Here is a 26,565-nt window from a genome sequence, read left to right as displayed (position 1 = left end):
ACAATATTGATAGCTCAGCATTTGTGACTGACACTACAGCTGTTAATGTCTTTGAACCATCTTGACATTTTTATCCTGCTGTGTGTATTATCAAGCTATTTATGGCTAGTTACCTGTTTTCACTGTATACTTAGTCTTATGATTTACATGTCAAATGCATATTTACTACAATGTTTTAAGACTGATGCTTAGTGGTTGAAATGGTCAGGTCCAGCATTACTGCCTATTGCTATTGTCTGATTTTATATAATAACTGAGTTGCCCGAATGGACATTCTCAATTCTCAGGTTTAAAAACTGTCATAAGGAAGAGATTGCTTGGTGTTTTATATGATGTTCAAATTTAAACGGATATTATATTTATCAGAACGTTGTGCTATTTGTGAGCACTGTTACTGTTCAAATAAAAGAGGAAAAAAAAGTTTGTGTGTACATGAGTCCTCTTAGGGGCGGGGCGGGGGGGCTAAGGGTAGCCTTATGTGCCTGAACATTTGAAAAGGAAATGGTCGATTATCCACAACATAATGCTTTATGTAATGATGTTTACATTAAGCAACAAGTTGTAGATAAACTTGTTGCCTAATATAATTTGCAAAGTAGCCTATAACTCCATGCTACAGGTAGGCCTACATTCCCTGATGCAGGCTTAGGCTACATGTATAGCCTACATGATTTTACTTCTCTCATTTTATTAAAAACAATATTTAAACATTTGCCATAGCTGTATCAGCCTTCTTCTGAAATATTATATTTAGGCTATTCAATATTTGGCTTTGTGTCTTGTAATATGATTTTGAATATGGTGATAATGCTAGGCCTATCTGGTATACCCTAACTCTCCTAGATGTTCTTTCACCTCACACCTTCACCTTTCATGTTCAGAATAAAATGTAGGCTACACATTCTTATTAGTTTCCAATGAATGTATACAGAGTGCAAAACTGTAAACATCATGGCAAATTCTATGGAGTTTTCGTTCCAAGGCAGAAGAAGTGAAACTCCAATAAGAATGAAATTCAGAAACCTATTTGCCTCTCGTGGTGAGAAATTGCAATTTTTTCCGCCTCTGGAAAGCTCGAGCAGTAAGCATAAAATGCGGAGAGGGGCACGAGAGAAGAAATGTGAAGAAAGGAGATGAGCGTAGGCTACGAGCGATGGGGAGAAAGCCAGAGAAGTGAAAGGTGGGTTTCGTGGAGGGGGTAGAAGATGAACAGAACATGCGGCAAAAAATGAAGGCATGAGCTATATTGAGGGTGAATTCATGAATTACACATGTGTATGTATAGTCTAGCCTATATGTGTCTATAGGGTGCCTCCCACCTTCCATCATATGACGCCTCGAGGTCTATCCTGGTCTAGGCTATCCTCACGTCGCCGCCCACTCTCAGCAGGCACATCGTCCACATCAGGAGCACGAACGGAGAAGTATTGGCCATTATAACGAGCCAATTGCGAAATGGCAACTTAAGACGACTGATGAGGTAGTCTATTTTATTTTAGTTGAATTGCGGTCCTGAAGATGTGTGAGTAGCCTAGTATGGGGGAAAGACGCAGCGGGATTTGGTCACGTCAACAGGGGAATAAACCCTCAGCGCATATTTATCACATTGTAATGCGGGTGACTTGGGGCACGTCCTACTGAAACATTTCTTCAGACTAGTTCGTGAGTGCTCTCGTGCGTCTGGTGTTTTGCATGCGACGCTTTCGAAATAAGGTCTCAGTCACTAGGCTAGAGAGGTAACGGTAGGTTATGCTGGTCAGTGCTGTAGCCTAGTCGTGATATTCAGCACGAATGGTGACAGTCCCTCACTCCAGGAGGCCCTGATGATGCTCCGCTGATCCGCAGCAGGAGTGATGAACTCTCAAGGATTGCCGTTTTCAAAATGAAAGACAATTACAGATGAAAGGTAATTATGATGTACATCTGTCACCTGTGAATTTGCGGTTTTGCTATAGGCTACCCTCTGAAGGGTCCCTGCGTAAGACGGGGTGTTACATAATATAGCTTTGATTTAAAATATGTAGCCTATCATTTATGTTAGGTAACATTCTATGGTCTGGCTTTGCGCTCTCGATTACTTCCAAGAGACCTGTGCTGCAGTAAGCGATATCATATGACGTGTCGTAATGTGACGATTCATTTGCAATGTAGCCTAAAAGAAATGGCTCGTCAGATGGAACGCTTTGATCAGAATGCTGATACTGCGTTATGCTGCATAGTGTTACGGATATGATGAACATAAATACATGACGTAGGGAATTCCCAGTGTAACTCAATAGCGGCCGATGACTGAGCCGCATGCTTGCGTGTCAGAACGTGCCTGCTGGTCAGTCAGTCAAGCAATTGGCTACCGATACACGTATGTAGTTGGATAGAACATGTGCAAGACACCTGAACAGCGCATTGTAAATGCAAAATGCACTGAAGTCTATGATGTAATGCTTGTAATAATAATAATGATGTATAGGCTAAGAAGAAGAATGTTTAGAAAATGTTGTTCACTTAAAAAAAAAACCTTGAATGGAGGATTTAACTGCAAATATAGCCTTGCACTATGCCTCAATCTCAAAATGCTATTTCTTCATGTCGAAATTAGGCTACCTCATTTGAAAAGGGAGGAAAATCATTTTGGCATGAACACAAGTGTTTTGGCACAAACTTGGTTGTTTTGGCATGGGTATGCATGTAACTGTGCCCAGGACCCTGTCAGGGGGGATGTCTATCCACAGCAGAGGACAGAGGTGAGAGACAGAACTTACCACTTAGAACTGATGTGACTAGTCAACATCCACCATGATGAACCACTTCAAATGAATTTTAATTAAAATTGCTTATATACTGCCTTTTTCATATGCTGCAGCCTTGTATGGTGCAGTACATTTGCACAAATCTATCTATAAGAGTGGTCTTCAATCAACTAGGTAGAGAAAGTGTTTTGCAACATGGGTTTATTGACCCACAACCAAAAAAGGGCAAGCATGTGCTTAAACATGAAGGCATCTTATTGTGCTATCTGTTTCAAAAACATACTTCAGAGGATCCATACACCAGTTTATACAGGATGCCTTTCATAACATTGTTAGAATCACCTATATCAACTGAACTGTCTAAGGAGGAGTCGGAGACAAGAGAGCTGCTCTCGGGATATGTTTTCCTATAGAGGAGGGGTAATGAGCTGTGGGGGTGCTGTGTGTCTCATACAGTAGGTCACGCTGGGATAATTCCCATGAGTAAGCAACTTGGGAAAGGGCCCAGAAGGCATCCGCAGTGATATCTGATGGGCATATGTAGGAACAAATACTCTGCAAGTATTTAAGAGCCTCCTAGTGCCACTGCTATAGGAATTAAATGGGTTGTAATAATGTGTGTGTGTGTGTGTGTGTGTGTGACAGAGAGAGAGAGAGAGAGAGAGAGAGAGGGAGTGTGTGTGGTGTTATGTGTGAAGAGGGTGGGATGGGTCTGTTGGTGTGCATGCATGAGTTTGTCTGTGTATGTTTGTCTGTGTATGTGAGGAAGGGGGAGGGGGGGGGGGGGCTGTTTCTGTGTCAAAATAAAACCTGTACAATTCTCTCTGCCAGCTCCCCAAGGTGCCCGTTCTGTCAAGCAGTAAAGTACTGCAGTCACCTCCGCTGGTGCACAGAGGGGTCCTATGCTGACAATACCTCTCTCTCTCTCTCTCTCTCTCTCTCTCTCTCTCTCTCTCTCTCTCTCTCTCTCTCTCTCTCTCTCTCTCTCTCTCTCTCTCTCTCTCTCTCTCTCTCCCCCATCTCTTTGGGTAGTTCCCAAACTAATCACTAATATGTTCAAACTCTGAAATAGTGATCAAATGTAATGCAGTATCATGAGTAGGCCTATAAACCTAATCTTTTGCAAAACCCAGTCTAAGAGATAAATACCTTGTTGAAGTAGGCTCGTTTTTAAGGCTGAGCCGGTCCAGGTCTCCTGGAGACATTAGAGCAAGTCTCCAAAGGCTCGAGTGAGAACGGAGACTAGGGCAGCAGACATATTATTTCATTACCTGAGACAGAACAGCAGCAGGGTGAGGATTCATTCTGCTCTCTTCAAAGAGCTGAATGTGAGACTGGGACGTTGGAACTATTTTCTGTCAGAGGATGCATTGAAACGAATTGGGTGACGCTGACTGACGCTTATAGCACACATAAGCGCACTTAGGGCTACCTTCAGGTCGGGCGTTGTTGAAAACGCACTCTTAAAACGAATGTGTTGAAAATAACACAACTTGCGATTTATTTATTTATTTATTATTATTATTATTATTTTTTTTTTTTTTTGTATCACATCTCTGTGTCCAGATATAGTGACAACACAGTCGTTTTGAGAGTGCGGGGGTGCGGGGATTCGAGGGTTTCTCTTCCGAGAAATGTTTTTAAATGGCTGCTAAACAAACCATTTTAAAGTAGTTTGAAAGGGACAGAAATATTTCATGGCTGGGCCGTCTGACTCACATCAACATACACCATACCACATTTCACTGCTTGAATAAACATACCGAACATGGACATCGCCATACATGCTGCTGTACATTTTGCCTTCATTGAATGCGCGAGTTGTGCGCATCAAGTGTTTACTATAGCCTATATCACATTCAACATCACCAGGTTTTGAATGCAAGGTATGCTGTAAGGAAATATGAAAGAAATGAATGTCAGACTTTAAGCACACATTCTTCATTAACTAGGACACTGGGAGATCGCGAGCCTCCACTTTAGCTATCTTTGAGGTACCCCTGTCAAATCTGGTTGGTTTTTCCTTGGCCTATGCTTCTTCACCAAGTTTTGTGAAAATTGCGCCATTTATTTTTGTTTAAAACAGGCTATTGTATGTAACTAAAGCAGTAGCACACGCGCACAGCTGCCAGCTTTGTGTGCGCGTGTACACGGCACGCACCTATAGGTAGTATATGTAGTCTAATGTAACAAAGTGTGACTACCTTTTTAAATCATAAAATGTTTTCGAGTAAGGGAAATTGTGCCCCCTCCAGCACCTGCTGCCTTACGCACAGTGTGTAATGTGCGTGGTGGAAGCAATCCATCCCAGATATCCCAGAACCTAAACTGTGCAGCTACACCCCCACTTCCAACATCAATTATGTGAGAGGAAAGTCAGATTACTTTGCAGTCAGCGTTGCAGTCACATTTTAAGGATACAAGGAAGTTTATTGTCACATGCATATAGTTACTGGATGTAAGAAATGCAGTGAAATTATGTCTGCCTATTTGTGCATTTATGGGGGGGGCACCCACAAGGGGCACCCACAAGGAGCACCCAAGAGCAACAGGCTCTAGACCTAGCTTTTGACAGCCTGTTTACTTTAAAGAATACCCTCAGATTTGGTCAAGTGAGTTGGTACAGACAAAGAAATGATGATTAAAATGATTGAACCAGTACAATATCGAAGTACAGTTACCAAGTTTCATTCCCCCTTTTCTTATTTAATTTCCTTATTTATTGGAATTCCCAAAATTACTCTTAAAATTGTAATATAGTTCTATAAAATAGTGAATCTGTAGTAATGCAGATAAGCATGACTCAGAGCTGCTTTGAGGGATGTGTTGAGACAGAAGCGCGAAGGCGCACACCAACCCACCCTGAGGATGCTGCCACAGCTGCCCATGAACGAGATGAGCTGGAGAAGGAAAGACTAGGCAACATGCATCATCCTGTCTCATCCATGTGCTGAGCGGAGGTGGTTAAGACAGGCCTAGTGAGATGCTGTTCTGACAGGCCTAGTGAGATGCTGTTCTGACGGAGCCAACTGACACTGCTGATTTAAGGGGTCTCGCCCCCCCCCATACACACACACACACACACACACACACACACACACACACACACACACACACACACACACACATTGCCCCCACCATCCGATCACATGCAGCACATGTGATTAAGTAATTAAGTTCCCCTGTCCCCTGACTGATGGAGACTGTGCTGGGGGTGGAAGAGAGAGGGGGGGCGTGTGGTGCAGAGAGTATTTCTGACAGTTCACGTAAAATTTGAAAGGTCACAAAAATGTTTGATTTGTAAAATTTGTCTGAGGCCTTATAGTGTTGGTTATATGTGAATATAGCAGTATACAATGGATGCCTGTCATGTCAGTGCCTTGCCCATGCTAGATATTAAATTGGCTTGTGTTTGCATACATTTCTGCATCAAGGAGACAGGCTGCTGCATTTTGCTCTCAAACACTGCACTGTATATGGAAATGAGGCTGTGGAGGTCCTCTGTGGCTGTGTGTGCTTCAGTCTGTGTTTGTACCATACTGATTTTGGGAGGCTGTGGGGGTCCTAGGTCCTCTATGGATGTGCTTGTGTTTGTACCATACTGATTTTGGGAGGCTGTGGGGGTCCTAGGTCCTCTATGGATGTGCTTGTGTTTGTACCATACTGATTTTGGGAGGCTGTGGGGGTCCTACTGTAGGTCCTCTATGAATGTGCTTGTGTTTGTACCATACTGATTTTGGGAGGCTGTAGGGGTCCTAGGTCCTCTATGGATGTGCTTGTGTTTGTACCATACTGATTTTGGGAGGCTGTGGGGGTCCTAGGTCCTCTATGGATGTGCTTGTGTTTGTGCCATGCTGTTTTTGGGGGACGGCGCAAAGGTCCAGTGATGAGTGCTGGTTCAGGGATTTCTTGATTCCTTTTTTGGCTTAATCTGTGCTCTACCCTTGGAGTACATGTTTCGGGGGAAAAGAAATGCACTGACGTGTTCATTTCCTGTACCCTCTACCCCCCCACCACCACCCATTTCTTTCTCTCCCTCTGTCTCCCTTTCTCAGGTCCTTGGTTAATCTGGCGGTTGAAAACTCTGATATTCAGTATTCTCATTGAATTCATGAGCTGTCTTCCATGCGCTACCCTGTTTAAAGGGCAGGCTTAACCGTGAGCAGAGCCGCTCAGCTTCTGACAGAGAGGTATTTCACTCGTCGCTCTTGTGGAAAGAGACACTAAGGGCCCATCCACCAAGACAGGATCAGAAAATCTGACAAGTCCAAATTACTTAGTGGGCAGAAAGAGCTGGCGAAGGCCCCCTTATTCAGTCTGAGCCTCTTTGGGTTTGTTGCGGAGCCTCTTTAGGTTTGGGCCAGAGCCAGCTTTACGGTTGGGCCTGTTGTGAACTCACTCTTTCTGTGTGTTCACACTGCATCCCATCACCCTCCCACTCTTTAAGCTTGCCCCCCACCACCACCAGCCACCATTCGGCCCTCTCTAGCCACAGCCGTCCTCCCGTCGCGGCCCCGGGCACAGCCCGGCGGCAGCAGCGGCGGCGACGGTGGCAGCAGGAGCACCACCATGGCTCCTCAGGGGCGTGAGCACTTGGCGCCCCCGGCCCGGGACCACCCGACCGCAGGCCAGCGCCGGCGCAGCCCCCACCTGCGCCACACTCTCAGCCCAGAGAACCTGCGCAGCCTGTCGGAGCGCAGCAGCAGCGACGCGGGGCCGCCGGGATCCAGCGTCGCCGGCCTGGTGGGGCTGCCGCGTGCCAACAGCGACACCGACCTGGTGAGCTCACAGGGCCGCTCCTCGCTCACCACCAGCACGGTGGACTTCACCCTGGGCAGGGGACAGAACCTGGTCATCTCCTGGGACATCAAGGAAGAGGTGGACGCCACTGACTGGATCGGTCTCTACCATATAGGTGAGGAGTCCATTTGCTTATTATACATGTACTACACATATACAATGATTACACGTGCACTTTTCTATTGCAATTCTCAGGCAGATGTTTTATTTCAGTCTTTGAAAGAAGAATCATTTAAAGAATTAATGATAAGTTATATAATGTTGAGTAAGCCAGCTGATTTTAAGATTCATCAGCATAGAATGAGAATCTGAATCAGTCTCTCTTCAAGTGTCCACAGAATGACCTGAATGATATCATTTCCCAGCATTTCTATCTATTTGCCAGTTCTTTCCCCACCTCCTCATCTGTGATGAATTGTCCTGTGGCTACATTCACTGTAGGTTACCAGATCAGTTCATAGCTCACACAGATCACAAACAATGGTTTCAGCACTGTCACACCAAGCACAGACAATTGGAATGGCAAACTACACCCAATACGATATGAGCCATCGTTTCCCTTGAGAAAAGCTGCAGGCAAAAAAAGGTTTAGAGTCCAATGACTTCTTTCTCCCGGAATGAATCCAAATGGAGTCATATGTTTTAATGAAAGTGCTCTTTCATTGCCTTAACCAGAACCACTCCCCTGAGAGAGTCTACTGGTTGGCAACATTAAAACAAGTTCTTCTTTTTTTGATAATTTCCAGACTATAAGATGACAAAAAATCGTTCAGAGATATAGTATAACAGCCAAGAAGTATTCCAGCAGCCAGACTAAGGATGAATAGATGAAGGTTGTAAATTTAGTCATGGAAGTTTGTTTGGAGCCAGTTGTACGTTGCACCTCTGAATGATAAACAGCTCCTTTTTCCCAGCAAAGGCTGCAAGTCTTGCTTCTTTTGAGGGGTGTCGATAAGTCATGCCCTTCTCAGAGAAGTCTCCTGTGATTACACCAGAGAAGTCTCCTGTGATTACACCAGTAATCTCTCATTAGTTTTTCAGTCCAGATGTCAGAATTTTTTTTTTTAGGCTGACTGTTTTTTAACAGTTGTGCAACTTTTTATTTATCTCAATACACGCACAAGTACCACTACTTAAAACGCGGGAGACAAGTTTGTGGCACTTTCTTACTTTGGTTTTGATTTATGCAAACTCTGCTGGAGAATGTGTGCTGACCTTTTCTATTTCCTGTCATGGAATAGGAAAGCTTTCTGGTAGTAGAGAGTCTGGAATCAATGCAGAAACATAAGCCTGCATACCTGACTCAAGGGAAGCCTAGATGTCTCTGAGTCGACAGGACTACTACTGCCCGCTCGTAATCATCGGCAGGCTCCTGCTGTTCTTAGGACGTGTCCCACTCCTCAATCCTAAATGACCCTTGAAAATAGCGAAAGATATAGGGGGAGTGTGTGCGACCCAGCCAATCTATATTCCATACAATATAACAGCTAACTAATTACCTCATCTTCATCAGAGGAGCCGGGTGACCTTCCATAACCTTCCATGACCTCCGGTCCACCTACTTAAAGACCGCTGGTCCCAACTTCTCTGTCATGCAAAAATTTGAGACAAGGGGAAGCAATCAATCTGGGCACCAGGCCATGCCAAATCGATCAAGAGGTTCTATCGCCTACTTCATTACCTGCAATGGGGTCTGTTCCCCCAGGGCCCCTCGGTTTCAGCCAGTAAGCAGATATTTAAGGATGGGGCTCAGCCGTGGGGGTTACCCATGCCATGGGCAGAGAAAAGACAACATGCAGGGTCTTACTCTGTGTGGAATAAAAAACATAAATAAACTTTTTTTTATTTAGCGGGATTTAGCGGTTTTCTGGAGTTCCTAAAGAGTCCTGCGTTAATTCTTTATTAGCCTGTGTCAGAACACATTACATTTCGAGGGCAACTGCTGCCGGGCATGGTGACAGCTTCTTGAGCACGGCTGCTGCTTCAGCATTAGCTTGCTCTTAAAATATGCAGTCGTTTGGTGTAACTCAAATAAGGTAATAATGTCCTTGGTTGTCCAGTCTCCCTTGAATCATAACGTATGGCCACCCACACACAATCACACACACACACACACACACACACACACACACACACACACACACACACAATCACACACAATCACACACACACACACACACACACACACACACACACACACAGACAGACAATAATACAGAGGCATAGACACACTCACACACACACACACACACACACACACACACACACACACACACTGATGTTTATACTTTGCATTATGCTTCTCCTTAGGTCTAATCCCATGTCTGTGTCCTGTCCTTAGATGAAACTTGTCCATCAAACGTGTGGGACTGCAAGAACCGTGGTGTGAACGGAACGCAGCAAGGACAAATTGTGTGGAAACTGGAGGCAGGACCCTACTTCATGGAGCGTGAGTGACGACCGAGGGGAAGAGGGGAAAGGGAGAGGAGGTAGGAGGGGGTGGGCGGGGGGGTAGATCAAGGAGTAGAGAGTCTAGGGGAAGATAAGGCATATATCACTGGCTTGTAGGGCCACAGAACTAATGGAGTATTATATCACACGAGCGGAGCAGAGTGAGAAACCTGCGCTCAGCGCTGCTGTAATGGACTTCTGCTACAGTGGTCACACACACAGTGTTTCTAGCCTGTGTCCCGTGTCTTTATGCGCTGAGGTATGGTCACAAGACACAAGGTCAAAGTGGCTCCAGGCTAATCGTGATGTAGGTGATGGTGATGATGAAGATGGTCTTTAGTTTGTCTGTTGAGTCATGCTGCCGATGTGCTGATGATTGTCTGTGTAAAGTGGGCTTGTGGGACATGTTTTTATTTTATTTGTCATCCCCAGCGGAGACCAGGATCTGCTTTAAGTACTACCACGGAGTCAGCGGAGCCCTGCGAGCCACCACACCCTGCATCACCGTCCGAAACCCTGGAGTGCAGGTCGGTGGCACGTCTGTGTGTGTGCGTGTGTGTGTTATTGAGTTAATACACTTATTGAGAAGTGTCTGTTTGTCTTAGGCTGAAACTCAAGGTGAGGGACAAGACACTACTCGAAGACTGGTCAGCTTTACTCTGTCAGGTGAGATTCTAGTGTGTCCTTGTATTTGTATGTTATCTATATATGCTTGTATGTGTGTTTGTGTTTAGGGTGGTTGTGGTTTTTTTTGGCAATAACATATGAAGTGTACTGACTGGTGCCCCTGTAGACATTTGCGCGGTGGGTCTTAAGAAGGGCATGTTCTTTAACCCTGACCCGTACCTGAAGATGTCCATCCGGCCAGGCAAGAGGAGCTGCTTCCCCAGCCTCTCCCACCATGGCCAGGAGAGACGGAGCTCCATCATCTCCAACACCACCAACCCAGTGTGGCGTGGAGAGGTAACACACACACACACACACACACACACACACACACACGCACACTTGCACACCACATATGTATGCACCCCCACCCCACCTCTCTCAGACACAGACAGACACACATATTCGTACATTCATGCTCACTCTTAGTGACATTTAATTTTGTCATTCACAGTCATGCACTCACACAGTCTGCTTGTCGCTCCTCCGCAGAAACACACTTTTGTAGCGCTGTTGACAGATGTCCTGGTGATCGAAGTCAAGGACAAGTTTGCGAAGAGCCGGCCGATCATCAAGCGCTTCCTGGGTCAGCTGCACATCCCCGTGCAGATCCTGCTGGAGAGACAGTCTGGGTGGGTGCCATGGCAACGCCTCATCTCACTCTGTCCTGCTTACACAGAGTGTCATCATGCTGAGGCTCTCGAGCTCAGGCTCCACAAAGACCCATGTAGAAAGTCTGTGATCTGTGTGTGTGTGTGTGTGTGCGTGTGTCTGTGTGTCTATGTGAGTGTGTGTTTGTGTGTGTTTGGATGTTTGTCTGTGTTTGTATGTGTGCGCGTCTGGTTGTGTTTGTGTCCCTGTCCACAGCTCGCAGCCCCTGAGTTTTTCTCTGTGCCGTCGCTTGCCCACGGATCATGTGAGCGGCCAGATGCAGCTCAGAGTGGAGGTGACGTCTGCCGGGCACGAGGGTGAGTCTGAGGGTCATGCAGGGGTCTCTGGAGGGTCCCAGAGTATCATCCCACTGAGAAGTCCATTCTCTCCCTCTCCTTATCTCAGTTGCAGAGTCCCTCCTTGTGGCTTCGGCCATGAATGGAGCCCCCGGCACTCCCTCGGACGATGAGGACCTCCCGCACCACCTCCCCCTGACCTCGGGGATGCACTCGCCCACCGGCTCCCTGGGTTCACCGCGGACCAGCGACGGGGGCCTCGTCACTCCTCCCGAGCGGGACTACCTTCCCAGCGTCACCCATCTGGAGGACGACTCGCCCTCGTCGCCCGACCTGCTCCAGGGCTCCTTCAGCGAGCAGCTGGATGCCATCGAGGCCCCCAAGGGCCCCGGCGAGAGGCCGCTGGGTGCCGCCTCATCGCCCAGGCTCTGCTCCAGCTTCCCCACGCACACACGCCTCAGCGCCATGCTCCACATCGACTCGGACGAAGACGAGGAGCGTTCCACGGCCAATGACACCACGCCGCCCACCGTCCACCGCGGGAGCCCCAGGCTGCTGCCGCCCGTGCCCTCAGCGCCCCCAGAGGAGACCGAGGAGGAGGAGGAGGAGGAGGTGGACTCCTGCAGGGAGGCGGACGAGATGGTGGGAGTGGTGATGCCGCCGCTGAAAGGGGGGCCCCCTGCACTGGGAGACGAGGGGCCCAGCTCCCTGGCCCCCGAGGTGGGCACGCCCAGGCAGGAGGAGCCGGAGGAGGACGGACAGGCACCCAGCGAGGACCAGAGCACCGAGGTGGACGTCTCGTCCATGGCCACAGACAGCTGTCCCGCCGGCGCGTCTGGGAACGAGGTTGGTCTTGAATCGTCACTTCAGAAGAGAAGTGCTGCTCCTGGGTACCCACTACTCTACTCTCCATCAGCTCACTTCATTAGCTGAATATGCCGGATTGAACTAATCAAGTGCATCATAATTACCCTGATTGCTTCGGAAAGGGTTAGATAGGAGATATTCAAGGCCTCAGGAGCAGGATTATGTGTTTTTAATACTTAAGACAAATGCTATATGTAACTGCAAGGTCCTTTTTGTAATATCGGTAATGCGTGCATTGAACTTTTGATACACTTTGATACACAAAACAGTTTCTTTATCACGATTATTGGTTCTGGCCGCAGGATATGCAAGAGAGTGAGGAGGGAGCTGAGACCGCAATCGACCCTGGGGGAGGGGAGTCGGAACAGGCCCCACCGACATTGGACAGCGCCAGCGATCCAGCAGAAGAGCCTCCACCCACGGAGATTGCTAGGTCGCCGCCGCCGCCACCTCCACCGACGGTGGAGCCTCCAGCCAATGAGGCGGAGGAGGAGGAGGAAGAGGAGCCCATGTCCACCATGTCGAGGAGGTGGAGCCTAGAGGCCACTGCGGGCGTGTCGCAGGGAGAGGAGGAAGAGGAAGACCTCATGCCCTCGGCCGAGGGCGGCTCCGTGGACTCAGAGACGTTTGTCACCGACACAGAAACGGAAGGATGTAAGTGAGAGTCCATCACTGACATGAGTGAGGAGGGCTGTGGCCTGCTAATGACAATCTCATCATCCATACCGTGTTCTAAGTCATTTTGACATTTAATATATTCCATGCTTTTCGGGAAAAAAAATAGCTGGTCATTTATTTAAATGGGCTAAAAAATGTTTTTCATGACTAAAAAATGACTAGAAAATGTACTGTGAGAACCTTTCTTGGATATCTAATTAGACTGAATGGTGATCTTCCCATGATCCACAGCTCCCAGAGCGCAGGTGAATGGCCACCAGCATGTTGGCTCCCTCCCCTCGGTCAGACAGGACATCCATCGCTACCAGAGGGTGGACGAGCCTCTGCCTCCTAGTGAGTGTGTGTGTTAATTGTGTTTGTGCATTTTGGTGGGTCTGGGTTTGTGTTAAAAGGTAGAGTTTGCGATTGTAGTCCAGTTTCCAGCAAATAGTTTTCATGGTCATTTGTTCAGTGTGTGTGCTAAAAATGTCAGTCTCCATACAGAGTCCAGGCTCTGAACATGGGAAACAAACATAGTAGGCCGAGACCAACTTGGCCACAAACAATTCCGTCCAATCAATATGTTGCTTCAGGATCCTGAAGCAGTTTGGTGTAATTTAATTGCTGTTAACCTCTGATATCAATGCTAGAATTGCAGACTCTACCTTTTAATGTTTATTTGTGAAAATGTGATTTATGGAATGTAACACAATAGGTCATGCATTTGTATGTGGTGCATGCATGCATGTGTATACTTACCTCTTATGCTTAAACAATTAAATATTTAATGTGTAAGAATTATAATTAGATAGTCAGTAAGATGTACAATATTTGTCGGTGATTGACATGAAAATGACTACTGTGAAGAGCGCTCACTAACAGGAGGCTTGTGTTTGTATCTCAGACTGGGAGGCTCGCATTGACAGTCATGGCCGTATTTTCTTTGTGGACCATGTGAACCGCACCACCACCTGGCAGCGACCCACCGGCCCGCCTGCCCCTCAGGGCCTGACCCGCTCCAGTTCCATCCAGCAGATGGAGCAGCTCAACCGCAGGTCAGACCCCCACACTCAATCACCCGTCACAGGCGCAGGGGCAGGAGTGGGGGGAGTTACAGGATGGCTACATGCCGCATGCTACACACCTACATTACTATGGTTATGGTTTTGGGGATGGTTATGGAATTTGGCAGACGCTTTTGTCCAAAGCGACATACAAAAGAAAAAAAGCAATACAATAGTTACACAGATTTAACAGTTTACAATTTACAGTGAACAATTTAAAGTGTTGTTAAGACTACACAGCCATAAAGACTCTTTTCTCCATGTCCGCATATATTATAGATGCCAACACAAACAGAAGCAATCACACACAAAAAACAATAAGCTATTTGTAATTTACTGTTATGCTATTCTCTTTCTCTCCTCCCCTCTCTCTCTGTCACTATTTCTCTCCCCCTCTCTCTCTCTGTCACACGGGAGATTAGGTACCAGAGTATCCGCAGGACTATGACCAATGAGAGGTCAGAGGAGCAGCCTGTTGAACCTCCTGAGGATGCAGACCTGATTCCCCACAATATCTCTGGTATGCTGTGTTGTTAAGTTCTAAGTTCTGAATATGGGGTTCTTCAGTGGCCATGTTTGCAACGCATGTGTGTTACTTGCCCCTGCACTGAGCCCTCTGCACCCATTAGCTTTGCCACCTCATTACAGAAATGCCAATCAGCTTATCTAGAAGGTGAACTTGGTGTACTCAACTTCTATGTTGTAATTCCATCCATCTCTAATTACAGTCAATATCAATATGCTTTTTTAGGCTACTATACAAACGGCATTTGCATTGCCCTATAGTGTGTTTGTATTGCAGTGCATTGAACTCTATATCCAATCTTGTTGATGTTTTATTTTTTATATGTAGTATAGTATAGTATATTGCATTGCATTGCATTGCATTGCATTGTATTGTATTGTATTGCATTGTATTGTACTGTATTGTATTGCATTGTATTGCATTGTATTGCATTGTATTGCATTGTATTGTATTGCATTGCATTGCATTGCATTGTATTGCATTGTACTGTATTGTATTGTACTGTATTGTACTGTATTGTATTGTACTGTATTGTATTGTACTGTATTGTACTGTATTGTATTGTACTGTATTGTACTGTATTGTATTGTACTGTATTGTATTGTATTGTATTGTATTTGTTGGTTTTGTTTTTTGTCTGCTATTTTTCCACTCTTTGTGTTTGTGATTTCAGAGTACCGGAGGGACAGTCACTCCAGCTCCCGCTCGCGCCTGGCTCTGTTGCTCCAATCCCCGGGTGCCAAGTTCCTCTCCAGTCCTGACTTCTTCACTGTGCTGCATTCCAACCCTGTGAGTGCCACGGATGGCCTGCGCCCAGGCCGCATCGCAGGACAACATCAGTTAGCTGCCTGGCGACTTATCTCAGGCTCGAATCATGCTCGTGCCGTGAAAGTGATTCATGGCGTGTGTTTACAGTAGCTCGTCTCTGGTGGCTATGTGAGAAGGGTTATGTTACTGAGATTGTTTCACCCAGTCTAGCCACAGGGCCACTTGTGTCTGATTCTAGCTTCTTAAGGATACTCTGCCTGCATTTGGAACATCCACTGATTCACTCACTACATATTGCAGTGCATATTTAGTGGTTATATACTATATAGTAAGTGTGCTGTGTAGTGAATGAGCAGGTGTTGGTTCATTGATTGTCTGTCGCTGTTGTGTTCCCCTGTCAGAGTGCCTACCGCATGTTTACGAGCAACACCTGCCTAAAGCACATGATCAGCAAGGTGCGGCGAGACGCGCACCACTTCGAGCGCTACCAGCACAACCGCGACCTGGTCACCTTCCTCAACCTGTTTGCCAACAAGCAGCTGGAGTTGCCCAGGGGCTGGGAGATGAAACACGACCACACCGGCAAGGTCTGCCTCTGTCAGGCTTCCTGGGTCATCTCTCTCTCTCTCTCTCTCTCTCTCTCTCTCTCTCTCTCTCTCTCTCTCTCTCTCTCTCTCTCTCTCTCTCTCTCTCTCTCTCTCTCTCTCTCTCTCTCTCTCTCTCTCTCTCTCTCTCTCTCTCTCTCTCTCTCAAAATGCTAAACACATGAAATATGTTCATGTAATAGAGTCAAGCTAGTTAGACAACCCCTGGCATAAGCCTCACTCCATAAAGCTCTTTTGAGGCGTACTAGTGATGCAGCTTGCAGCTGTAGCTCTCAGCATTTTTGCCAGAGTAACCAACTCACATGTCTGAGATTGCAGCTGCAAGCCAATGAGGAACAGACACAGCTTTCATGGACATAACGTTACTGTATCACACTGTATCATACTGCATAACATTACAACTATCCATGACTTTTTAGGATGTCCCCCTATAGCCTATCCTATGCTCAACAAACTAAAAATATTTGGTTAGCACTAGCATTAGTTGTACATATCTGCATATGATCTTAATGCCTGCCCGCTCTCCACAGCCCTTCTTTGTAGATCATAACTGTCGCACCACCACCTTCATCGACCCACGGCTGCCCCTGCAGAGCTCCCGCTCCAGCGGCCTCCTGGCCCACCGGCAGCACCTGAGCCGCCAGCGCAGCCACAGTGCTGGGGAGGTGAGGCAGGCACATCAGCTAGCACATGAGTTAGCGCGCTAAAGTTAATGTCAACAACAGGCTTAGTTCCACAATACAACAAAAGATTGCTTTGAAGAGTGCAAGTTTCACAGCCCTGAAGACACTTCACATTTTGGGGTTGCTTGCAAGCACTACCAAACATATACTGGAGTAGGCTTACATTTTACTTTTAAACCACTGCTGTCTTTTTTCCTTGCTATCCTCTGCCAATGAGTATATCAATATTAAAGGTATCTTATGTAAGTTTTTTACCTTAATGTAACAGCTTTGAAGTCATTTTTAGGGCAAATTAACTTCTAATAGGGAGAATCGCATGCTTTCCCTCGCATCCCTAGCCTTCTCGTCTACGGAGAACCAGCCTTGCAACTTGCTCTTCCATGACCTGGAGAATCACAAATTGCTTTATGGCAATTGTACAGTTGCCTACTATTTGTATAAAATCATGTAATATTACCTTGACATGACTCTTCAGAGATGATCTTTGTCGATTTGTAAAAAAATCCACAAGCACTGTGTCCAGTTATGACAGTTGTGTAAAATTCAAATACTCTGCAACTACCTTTGCTGCACTACCTTTAAGTGAGTTTATGGACACATATAGGAGCTGACATTTAGAGCTTTGTTGAGTCACAGGTGGCTGACGACTCTCGATCCCCGAGCCCCCCCATGCCCAGGCCCTCCAGCACCTTCAGTGGATCCAGTCGCAACCAGTACCACGACCTCGTTCCCGTGGGTGAGTGAGTGCACTCGCTGTGTGATGATGACTCCGCAGTGGACTACCATTTAGCCTGTGATGGGGGAGTGTTGTGTTTTGTGAGATGCAATTGAATATTACATATAACATGTTATGCTGTTTTTCAGCCTACAATGAGAAGATTGTTGCTTTTCTTCGCCAACCCAACATCTTTGAGATCTTGCAGGAGAGACAGCCGGAGCTTGTGCGAAATCACTCTCTCAAGTAGGGGCCTCTCTTTTCAGCCTTTGAATGATGCTGTATATGCCCACACTGAAAATTACAAAGCAATTCACAATCTGCATTATCCTGCCACAATTTACACACAGCCTAATAACATAACTGTAAATGTCCGGCCCCTGATCTCCTATGTAGAGAGAAGGTGCAGTTTATTCGCAGTGAGGGTTCCTCTGGGTTAGCTCGCCTATCCAGTGATGCTGACCTGGTAATGCTGTTGAGGTGAGACACCACGATTGCAAACAGTGGTCCCTATATTATGTGTGGGGTAGGCTTCTTTTTATCAGTTGCGCTTGAGTGTTTGGTAAGGAAGAAACATAAAAGAGGAACCATGATTGAAATCTTGTAAGTGTTGAAGTGCTTGCATGTCAACACATCTGAATGTAAATTTACAAACCACATATACAGTATGAGTGGTTATGCATTAATGCATGCCTAGTTCTCTTTCTGTAATGGTATCTTATAGTCTGGTTTATGTCTGATATATAGGTTTATGTAAGTCAGTGTGTTGATGATAACCTCACAATCTTGTGATCTCTCTGCCTGCAGTCTGTTTGAAGAGGAAGTGATGTCGTATGTGCCACCACATGCCTTATTGCAGGCAGGCTACTGTCATGCCTCTCCCCAAAGTTCTCCTGGTGAGAGAAAATGACTCATGACCTAAGTCTTACACCTGGATTTGTAACCACATCTGTAAAATTGTGTCAACAAAAAAACACAGACTCCATATTTTCAAAACTAAAGTGAATCATTCTGGTAGATTGTGTATTGTGTGTTATAATCTCTCTCACTCACTCCCTCTCTCTCTCTCTCTCTCTCTCTCTCTCTCTCTCTTTCTGTCTCTCTATCTATCTCTCTCTCTCTCACTCTCTCTCAGGTACGCCACGAGCGAATGCACGGGCTCCTGCTCCCTACAAACGTGACTTTGAAGCCAAGCTGAGAAACTTCTACCGCAAGCTGGAGACGAAAGGCTACGGCCAGGGCCCTGGGAAAGTGAAGTGAGTCTGACTGCCACTGAATGATGTCATAAGAAAAACAAGGGCACCACAATGCACATTGTTCTCAGTAATTGTGCTGTCAGAACAGTTGAAGCCCAACACTGTGTGCCGTAGCATGCAAGAGCTGTGTTGCAGTGCTACTGTGTTTCACTCTCAGGTTTCCCAAAAGAGGAGTGAGAACAGTATACTTCTCTTTTAAATGATACCGTCCTTTAATTTCAATGAGCCCTCCTCTTCTAAATCATCCCCAACATACCTTTAGCGTTCCTCCAGGGGCCTTTTGTCCTCTGTTCCTACCCTGCCCACGGCCTTGAAGCTTCCCCCAGGGCTTCAGTTACCTATTGCCATCCAGCAACACATTTTGTAATCAGATTAAGGCTTTAAACTAGTACAATAGAACAATGGAACGTTCCAGTAACTATAAATACAAAATTCTATCATCTATCTACATTGACTCTGCGACTTCCTTATGTGGTATCTTTAAATAGCTGGCAGTTGAAGACTGTAAAGTCCTGTTTTGTTTGCTATACAAGAGTACAGTGTGTTAGACATGATGGTGTATACTAATGTCTGAAGTGAAATAATTAGGCCTGTGGCGTTCAAAAAGGGAAGCCAAGAAATGTTGACGATAGTCACATCTTGATGCTCTTCCTTCTAAGAAGCACTAGACTCTCGAAGATCCTCCTAATCTTCCTCATTTAGCTGTATGACTCGGCACCTCTTCAAACGAAGACTTCAGTTCAAATCCATTTTATGTCTGGAGCCAAGTGACGGCCATTTGCAGTTTAGGATTTGCTGAATGGTCTTTTTAAGCACTTTAAGCACCAGAGGAAAAAATGTTCCTAGGGGGAAAAGTGTGACCTGGCATCAACATAGTCCCTTTTAGCAACTAATTAATGTAATTGGAAAGTAAGTTCCTTACTTGAAGGTTAGGCAACCTCTACTATATGTCGACAATTTCATCAATAAAAACGTACATGTATTTCCATAATATGTCCATACGGTGCAAGTGCATGCCCAGTTTTTTACATTTCTGAGACACCTATCTATAATTGAGTCTGTTATTTCCAGACTCATCATTCGTAGAGATCACCTTCTGGAGGACGCCTTCAACCAGATCATGTGTTACTCCCGCAAAGACCTGCAGAGGAGCAAATTATATGTTAGCTTTGTAGGGGAAGAAGGGTGAGTGTTCTTGGTTCTTCTTTTGAATGAGCTCTCCAGTAAGCACGTGAACAACGATCACTACACAATATATCAGGTAGTTTCATGAAAAATGTGTGTTTTACAATGTTCAGATATCCTCCGCCATGTGCATTTGTTTGTAGCCTCCACAGCGATAGTCATTTTGTTTGTCATCAGTGGTGTGAGTCTGAGTCTTTATATGTGCTTGTTATAGATTGGACTACAGTGGCCCATCGAGGGAGTTCTTCTTTTTGGTCTCTCGAGAGCTCTTCAACCCTTACTATGGACTCTTTGAGTACTCGGCTAATGACACTTACACTGTGCAAATCAGCCCGATGTCTGCCTTTGTGGACAACCACCATGACTGGTGAGTCAGGGGGGGGGGGGGGGGGGTTCTGAACAGGTGAGATAGGTGTAGGACGAATGGACAGGTGTAGGACGAATGGACAGTGTGATGGATGAACTGTTGGGCTGGCAGCTGTATGGATAGATTGATGATGGCAGATAGACTGATGGATGGATGGATAGATGGGTGAATAGATGGATGGATGGATAATAGATGGGTGAATAGATGGATAGATGGTTGGTTTGATGACTTGATGAATGAATGAATGAATACTGGAAAGGATAACTCAGACACTGATACACTTGTGATCAGATTGTGGCCAAAACTGGTACTACAATCACTTTCAAATTACTGTAGAGCGGTGTATCCCCTCCCCCTCCCCCCTGACTGGCAGAGCTGGTAACTCGGATGCCGAAACACTACTGACTTCGTGATTAGTAGATAGGTGGAGGGTGCATCAGGCCAAAAACATCATCAACATCAGTTGAGGGCTGCAACTTAACTTTTTAAATGACAATATCATGGCCGGACTACTGTTGTCAGTGATATAAGTATTTGAAATGAACATGATTTTGTAATGTCTAGTGACCTATCAGGGCCATTTTATGATTCATTGAAATATATGTCTTACATACGGTTCCTTTAAAATACAGGTTCCGCTTTAGTGGCCGCATCCTGGGCTTGGCTCTCATCCATCAGTACCTTTTGGACGCTTTCTTCACCCGACCTTTCTACAAGGGATTGCTGCGCATGTGAGTATACACGTACACCCACTAAACGTTGGTTGTTATTAGAATACACTGTTCAAGGGCTTGTTATGTTTTTTTTCAAATTGAATAGATGACTTACAGAAAATACAATGCTGGTTTTGAGCACAGAGATAATTTGTGCAAATCCTCCTGGTAGCAGCCACTAAAGGAATCACTGTCAATTGGCTGAAGCCAATTTCAGTCATGGATAAGAGTGCCTATGGCAACTACATAGAGTGGAAGACATAAACAACTTTAATCTTCTGAGGGAGAAACTCTTAAAGAGTCGGACCCCCGCTTTGTTAGTAATGTTTTGAGATGAGATAGACCCCCCCTTCTTTGTTTTTCTTTTGTTTTTTGTTTTGATTTTTCTTTTGTATCTGTGCGGGTTTCCCTTTGCTAATTCAATTCCAACTTCTTGATTTCCTTCTGAATGTTCAGTTTTGTATTTAACATGAACCCTACCATGTAAACTAATATATTAGGTTAGAATGGGAAAAGAAAATTATGGATGAATATTAAACAGAAATACTAGAAAACAAACATTAAGAAGGATCAGATAACTGGAGATACTGGGGACAGTGGTGCTTCCCTACTGGTGCATTGTGCATCCAGTCAGCAAACAGGAAGTAATGACACTTTCAAATCTGACCTCTCTTTAGCCCCTGTGATCTCAGTGATCTGGAATTCCTAGACGAGGAGTTCCACCAGAGCCTGCAGTGGATGAAGGACAACGACATTGAGGACACACTGGACCTCACTTTCACAGTCAATGAGGAAGTGTTTGGACAGGTCAGATGAGCAACATGACATACTGTAACTGTCTACTCCATGGTTTTCATTAACCTAAATAATACATTCAGTATGTCCTTGAGATTGGTTAATGAGCACACAACCCCAAGGAAATAACTCCGCAGCAGTGAGAATGCCATGCATACCTCTATCAAAAACTTTTAGATAAGCAAGATGGAAAGTTGTTATTAGTAGGCTTAGGCTACCTGTTGCACCCTTGACTGCAAATGTTTTGATCTGTGACCTTGAACAGTGCAATGAGGACGATCACAGACTGAAATGTTTGCACTTTTTGTATGCTATTTTGATGTTATGATGGTTCTTTTGCTGTGTCAAGCGTTTTGGTGTGCGATGTGTTACTTTGTTTCTGTGCTTGTACTTTCACCATATAAAATACTACATATCAGGCAGGCAAACTTCTAAGTACACAATGCTTCAGCAAATATATGCATTCAGGAACTCCCATGTTTGGCTTTTGTGCATGGTATGTGTTATATCCTATTTGTGCACCAACTGCTCCTTTGTTTCCCGCTGTAGATTACAGAGCGTGAGCTGAAGCCTGGTGGGTCCAGCATCACTGTGTCTGAGAAGAACAAGAAGGAATATATTGAGCGCATGGTGAAGTGGCGCATCGAGAGAGGCGTGGCTCAGCAGACCGAGAGCCTAGTGCGAGGCTTTTACGAGGTACCGTTAAAAAAAAAAACAACAGGTGTATCAAAAACAACAATATCGTTGTGCTAGAAATTATAATCATGGATGAACTAGAGACGTGACTGGACTGTTGAAGCGCAGAGGAAACAAGAGGTGCCTAACCAAGTGCTAATCATTTCTGTGTACCAGGTGGTGGACGTGCGACTGGTATCTGTGTTTGATGCGCGGGAGCTGGAGCTGGTTATAGCTGGTACTGCAGAGATTGACCTTGCAGACTGGAGGAGCAACACTGAGTACAGAGGAGGTACTGAAGGAGGAGGCAGTGCCTGGTTTAATGCTTGTCAAGATTGCAGAAGCTGAGCAAAGCAGCTGATGCAGGGGAGAGAAAAGAAAGTGCTATTCTCAGAAAGTATTGCATCATTTAGCCATGCTGAAGCATCTCTCTTTCTCTGTCATGCTTTCTCGCTCGCTTGGCCAATCCTTCTGTCCCTTCTCACTCTTTCTCCCTTCAGGTTACCATGACAACCACATTGTGATCCGCTGGTTCTGGGCTGCAGTGGAGAGGTTCAATAATGAGCAGAGACTGCGACTGCTGCAGGTATTGCACACATACACACACATACAAATTTACTAATGCACATACATACAAAAAAAACACACAAATACACAGACATATCATTTTTCTTGAATGCATGAGTGATATCTGGGTTTTACTTGTTTTGATTAGCCGATTCAATGTAACATTTGAATAAGCCAACTGTGCACCAACTGTAACAAATCATGTAGCTTGTTACAATGTTGTAATCGGTGGCATAGGTGTTGTAATCGGTGGCATAGCAACAAATCATGTAGCTTAAGGTGTCTGTTGTAATCGGTGGCATAGCAACTGATCCAGCTTCATAAGTACAGTATGTGTATAGTAACCGACTCTCTTACAGCACAAGGTTACATGAAAAGCTTTTCTGTGTGTGTAGTTTGTTACAGGCACATCGAGTATTCCCTATGAAGGGTTTGCCTCTCTGAGGGGGAGTAACGGTCCTCGCCGTTTCTGTGTGGAGAAGTGGGGCAAAGTCACGTCTCTCCCAAGGTACTCTCCCTCTTGTTGACACTTCTCATCAGCATTGTTTAATCTTCTGCCTCCCTGGATGCTACTTTCTGGGCCCTGATTTAGGCCCCGTCCACACAGAGACACTTTTTGGGTTAAACGCACGGGTTTTGCTTCATCTTGGCCGATCGTCCAAACGAATCCTGTAAACGCACTGCCCGAAACCGCACTTTTTTTGAAACCTGGTCCCAGGGTGGAAAAATCTGAAACCGTAGCTCTTGTGAGTTTGTTTGGATGACCGGCAAAGTGTGAAGTCACTCAATGTGCAAAGTGTCTCATGCATGCTATTTTGTGATGTGTGGGAACATTGACCTGACCCACCAATGTTTGTGTTTAGCATCATGGTTGTAAATTAGCAAATAGATTTTGCCACGTTACTAAATTAGCATTAGTTACACTTTAGATTCTGCACTTTGCCGCAGTGTAAATGAAGAGCCCTCTGTCTGTGCTCCACAATGTCATTGATTATGTCTACCTTTAAATATCTGGTGAAACTACATGAAATTACACTCCTCAGATATACTCGTGTGTGTGTGTGTGTGTGTGTGTGTGTGTGTGTGTGTGTGTGTGTGTTGCATATTTGTTTGCGTTTGAAATAGGGCTCACACCTGCTTTAACCGCCTGGATCTCCCACCATACCCCTGCTTCTCCATGCTTTACGAGAAGATGCTCACAGCCGTGGAGGAGACCAGCACCTTTGGCCTGGAGTAACACCACAACCCATTGCCTCCCTCCACAACAAGCTTTTTTCTCTACTCTTCTTGAGGCACTATGCGATACCTCCAAGCCCCCAGCTCTTATCTTTACCCCTAGTGCCCTAGTCCTCTCCCTGCCTTTAGCCTATGGCCTTGGTTACTTCACTGTTGCAAAAGGGAAAAAAACTCTCTCTCTTTATCAGATTCATGCCCTGAAAAACAAACCCACCACACACTGGAATGATCTCATCTGTGGACTTCACTAATGTCACATCTGGACTCTTTATTGTGTAGCAAATGTATGCTTGATGCGCACACACACACACACACACACACACACACACACACACACACACACACACACACACACACACACACATGCACCTATGCACACTTGCACAAGGAATCCTTACAAGAATGTAGAAAACATGATTAATGTATGAACTTCTTATGCTTAATTGTGGGATGAAGGTTGTAGTGGTAAATTTGGTTGTTTGGAATGGGCTCAAGTTTAAACACTTGAAACCGTTCGCTCGACAGAGACAGGGTGAGAGTAGGAATTGTACCAAAAAGAGAGCTATCATACAGCATCATGTAATTCATTAGAAAAAAACAAGGGGAAAACAGAGAGGGGTGCATCTGTAATGGATAACAGTTTTAACTGGCTTAAGATATAATGTTTCACACTTCAGTTCATATCTGAATATGAACAGGCTAACTTATAAAGCTATCTTTGAATCTGCTACTGTGGGAATAAGATGAAAACCTACCACAATACATAGTTGTATCCCCACCTATTGAGGATCATGACCATGTGACTCAGCCTAGTCGGCACTGGAGGGCCCTAAGAGATTAACCTGCTGTAACCACAATGCAGGAAGCTATGAAACATTCAATGGCCTGGACTGAGGAGCGATAAACCTGCTGCCCCCGTGAAAGTCAGACATAGTCTCCTCAGTCACATTGGCCTCTGGTGCAGGTGCACTGAAGCATGTTAGTAAGCAGTGGGTGCATATGATGTGCCATTACCACTGCATATCTACTGTAGTAATGGAATGACCGAGTGCAAGAGTGCATCTTTGTTGCATGTTCCTCTCCCTGTAAATCTGTGGGCCTCGGGCACATTGACAGCATGCAGGCCTACATGCATTTGGTTGTATTGTGTTTGGTTTGTCACCCCCAGTAGTTGTGGCCCTAGTTTTAAAAAAAATAGTGCCAAAGCAGCTCTTCAGTATAACTGAGTCCATTTAGGTGCAACAGTATGTTATTGTTTGTTTGTATGTCACACTGCTCAATACTCACACACATACTCTATCTCTTTCACACTCACAAACACACACACACACGAACATTCAATATAACATATTCTTAAGAGATACTAACAACTAAGTTTGGCTACAATAACAAATTCAGCTAGATCTGAACTCTTCTTGCATACAGATCAAATCTGTAACAAAGTAAAGAAAAAGAGGAAAAAGCCCCACTTCTCTGTGTATCCAAACCTGGCTCAATAATACTGCATGCAGGGTCCGCACAGTAACTCTGTGCCAAGTTTGACCCTTAGATGGTGTCGTGTTATAGCTTGATATTGCATGCTGGAATAGTGTCACAACACCAGACCAGATTAGCTTTTTGCATGAGGATTTCGCTGTAAGGGTGGCTGTAATGGGGATGAAAATGTGTCAGTTTCACTTTCACATGTCCACATGTTTTTTTGTTTTTTTTCTTTCATCTACTGGTTGATTTGTGTAGGTTGGAGTTCACAGGTCATGGCTCATCTCGAAAGCGTGTTAGGGCAAGCACTTGAAAAGCAAGGGAGAATGTGAGAGACTTTCTGTATTTTCCATGTGTGTCCATATCTGTATATAGTTGTATGATACATATGTCTGTCCCGTCCTGTGTCGAAATTATATTTTGCACTGAATGTAGCAAACTTTTTGGGGCAAAGAGTCTGTTGTTTGTCTGTCTCAGTCCATTTTTCAACTCTTCTTAATGCTATCTTAAGTCAGAAAGTAGTCCATCCTCTCTTTTATTATGATAATTGGACATGATTATACATACTCTGTTGTGAATGTTTAACTGCACTGCTCCATAAGCCAATGAGAACATTTTTTAAAACCACATGTATGGTTTTCCCTTCAGAATTTTACCACACATCTTTCTTTCAGCCAGGATGGGACTTGAAGGATGATGCTAAAAATATATATTTCAGTGAGAATATGGCATCGGTGAAAAGAACTGAATTCAAGCCTCTGTTTTAAAGTTGAACATCATTCAACCAACCATGTTA

General features: G+C 45.1%; 1 protein-coding gene across 2 annotated transcripts; it reads left to right on the top strand.

Annotated features, from left to right (window-relative positions):
- Positions 1 to 794: 794 nt before the first annotated feature.
- hecw2a (HECT, C2 and WW domain containing E3 ubiquitin protein ligase 2a) lies at positions 795 to 26,208 on the top strand. 2 transcript variants are annotated; one of them, XM_042073284.1, is made up of 30 exons: positions 795 to 1,906; positions 6,803 to 7,662; positions 9,889 to 9,996; positions 10,431 to 10,525; positions 10,604 to 10,664; positions 10,792 to 10,961; positions 11,157 to 11,296; positions 11,532 to 11,632; positions 11,721 to 12,457; positions 12,781 to 13,132; positions 13,388 to 13,489; positions 14,040 to 14,190; positions 14,622 to 14,719; positions 15,399 to 15,514; positions 15,895 to 16,080; positions 16,629 to 16,763; positions 17,418 to 17,517; positions 17,646 to 17,742; positions 17,893 to 17,976; positions 18,304 to 18,392; positions 18,632 to 18,752; positions 19,824 to 19,937; positions 20,152 to 20,304; positions 20,937 to 21,035; positions 21,695 to 21,824; positions 22,362 to 22,508; positions 22,665 to 22,779; positions 22,988 to 23,073; positions 23,450 to 23,562; positions 24,180 to 26,208. In XM_042073284.1, exons 2-30 carry the CDS (start codon positions 7,317 to 7,319, stop codon positions 24,289 to 24,291), a joined length of 4,458 nt encoding a protein of 1,485 aa, XP_041929218.1. In that variant the 5' UTR covers positions 795 to 1,906; positions 6,803 to 7,316; the 3' UTR covers positions 24,292 to 26,208. The 2 variants fall into 2 exon arrangements, with proteins under 2 accessions (XP_041929218.1, XP_041929210.1); XM_042073276.1 differs by having other exon boundaries at positions 13,388 to 13,495.
- Positions 26,209 to 26,565: the final 357 nt, after the last annotated feature.

The sequence above is a fragment of the Alosa sapidissima genome, chromosome 2, assembly GCF_018492685.1.
Source record: "Alosa sapidissima isolate fAloSap1 chromosome 2, fAloSap1.pri, whole genome shotgun sequence".
NCBI classification, from domain to species: domain Eukaryota; kingdom Metazoa; phylum Chordata; class Actinopteri; order Clupeiformes; family Clupeidae; genus Alosa; species Alosa sapidissima.
Note: the sequence above shows the minus strand (reverse complement) of the source record. Positions and strands in the feature narration are given on the sequence as shown.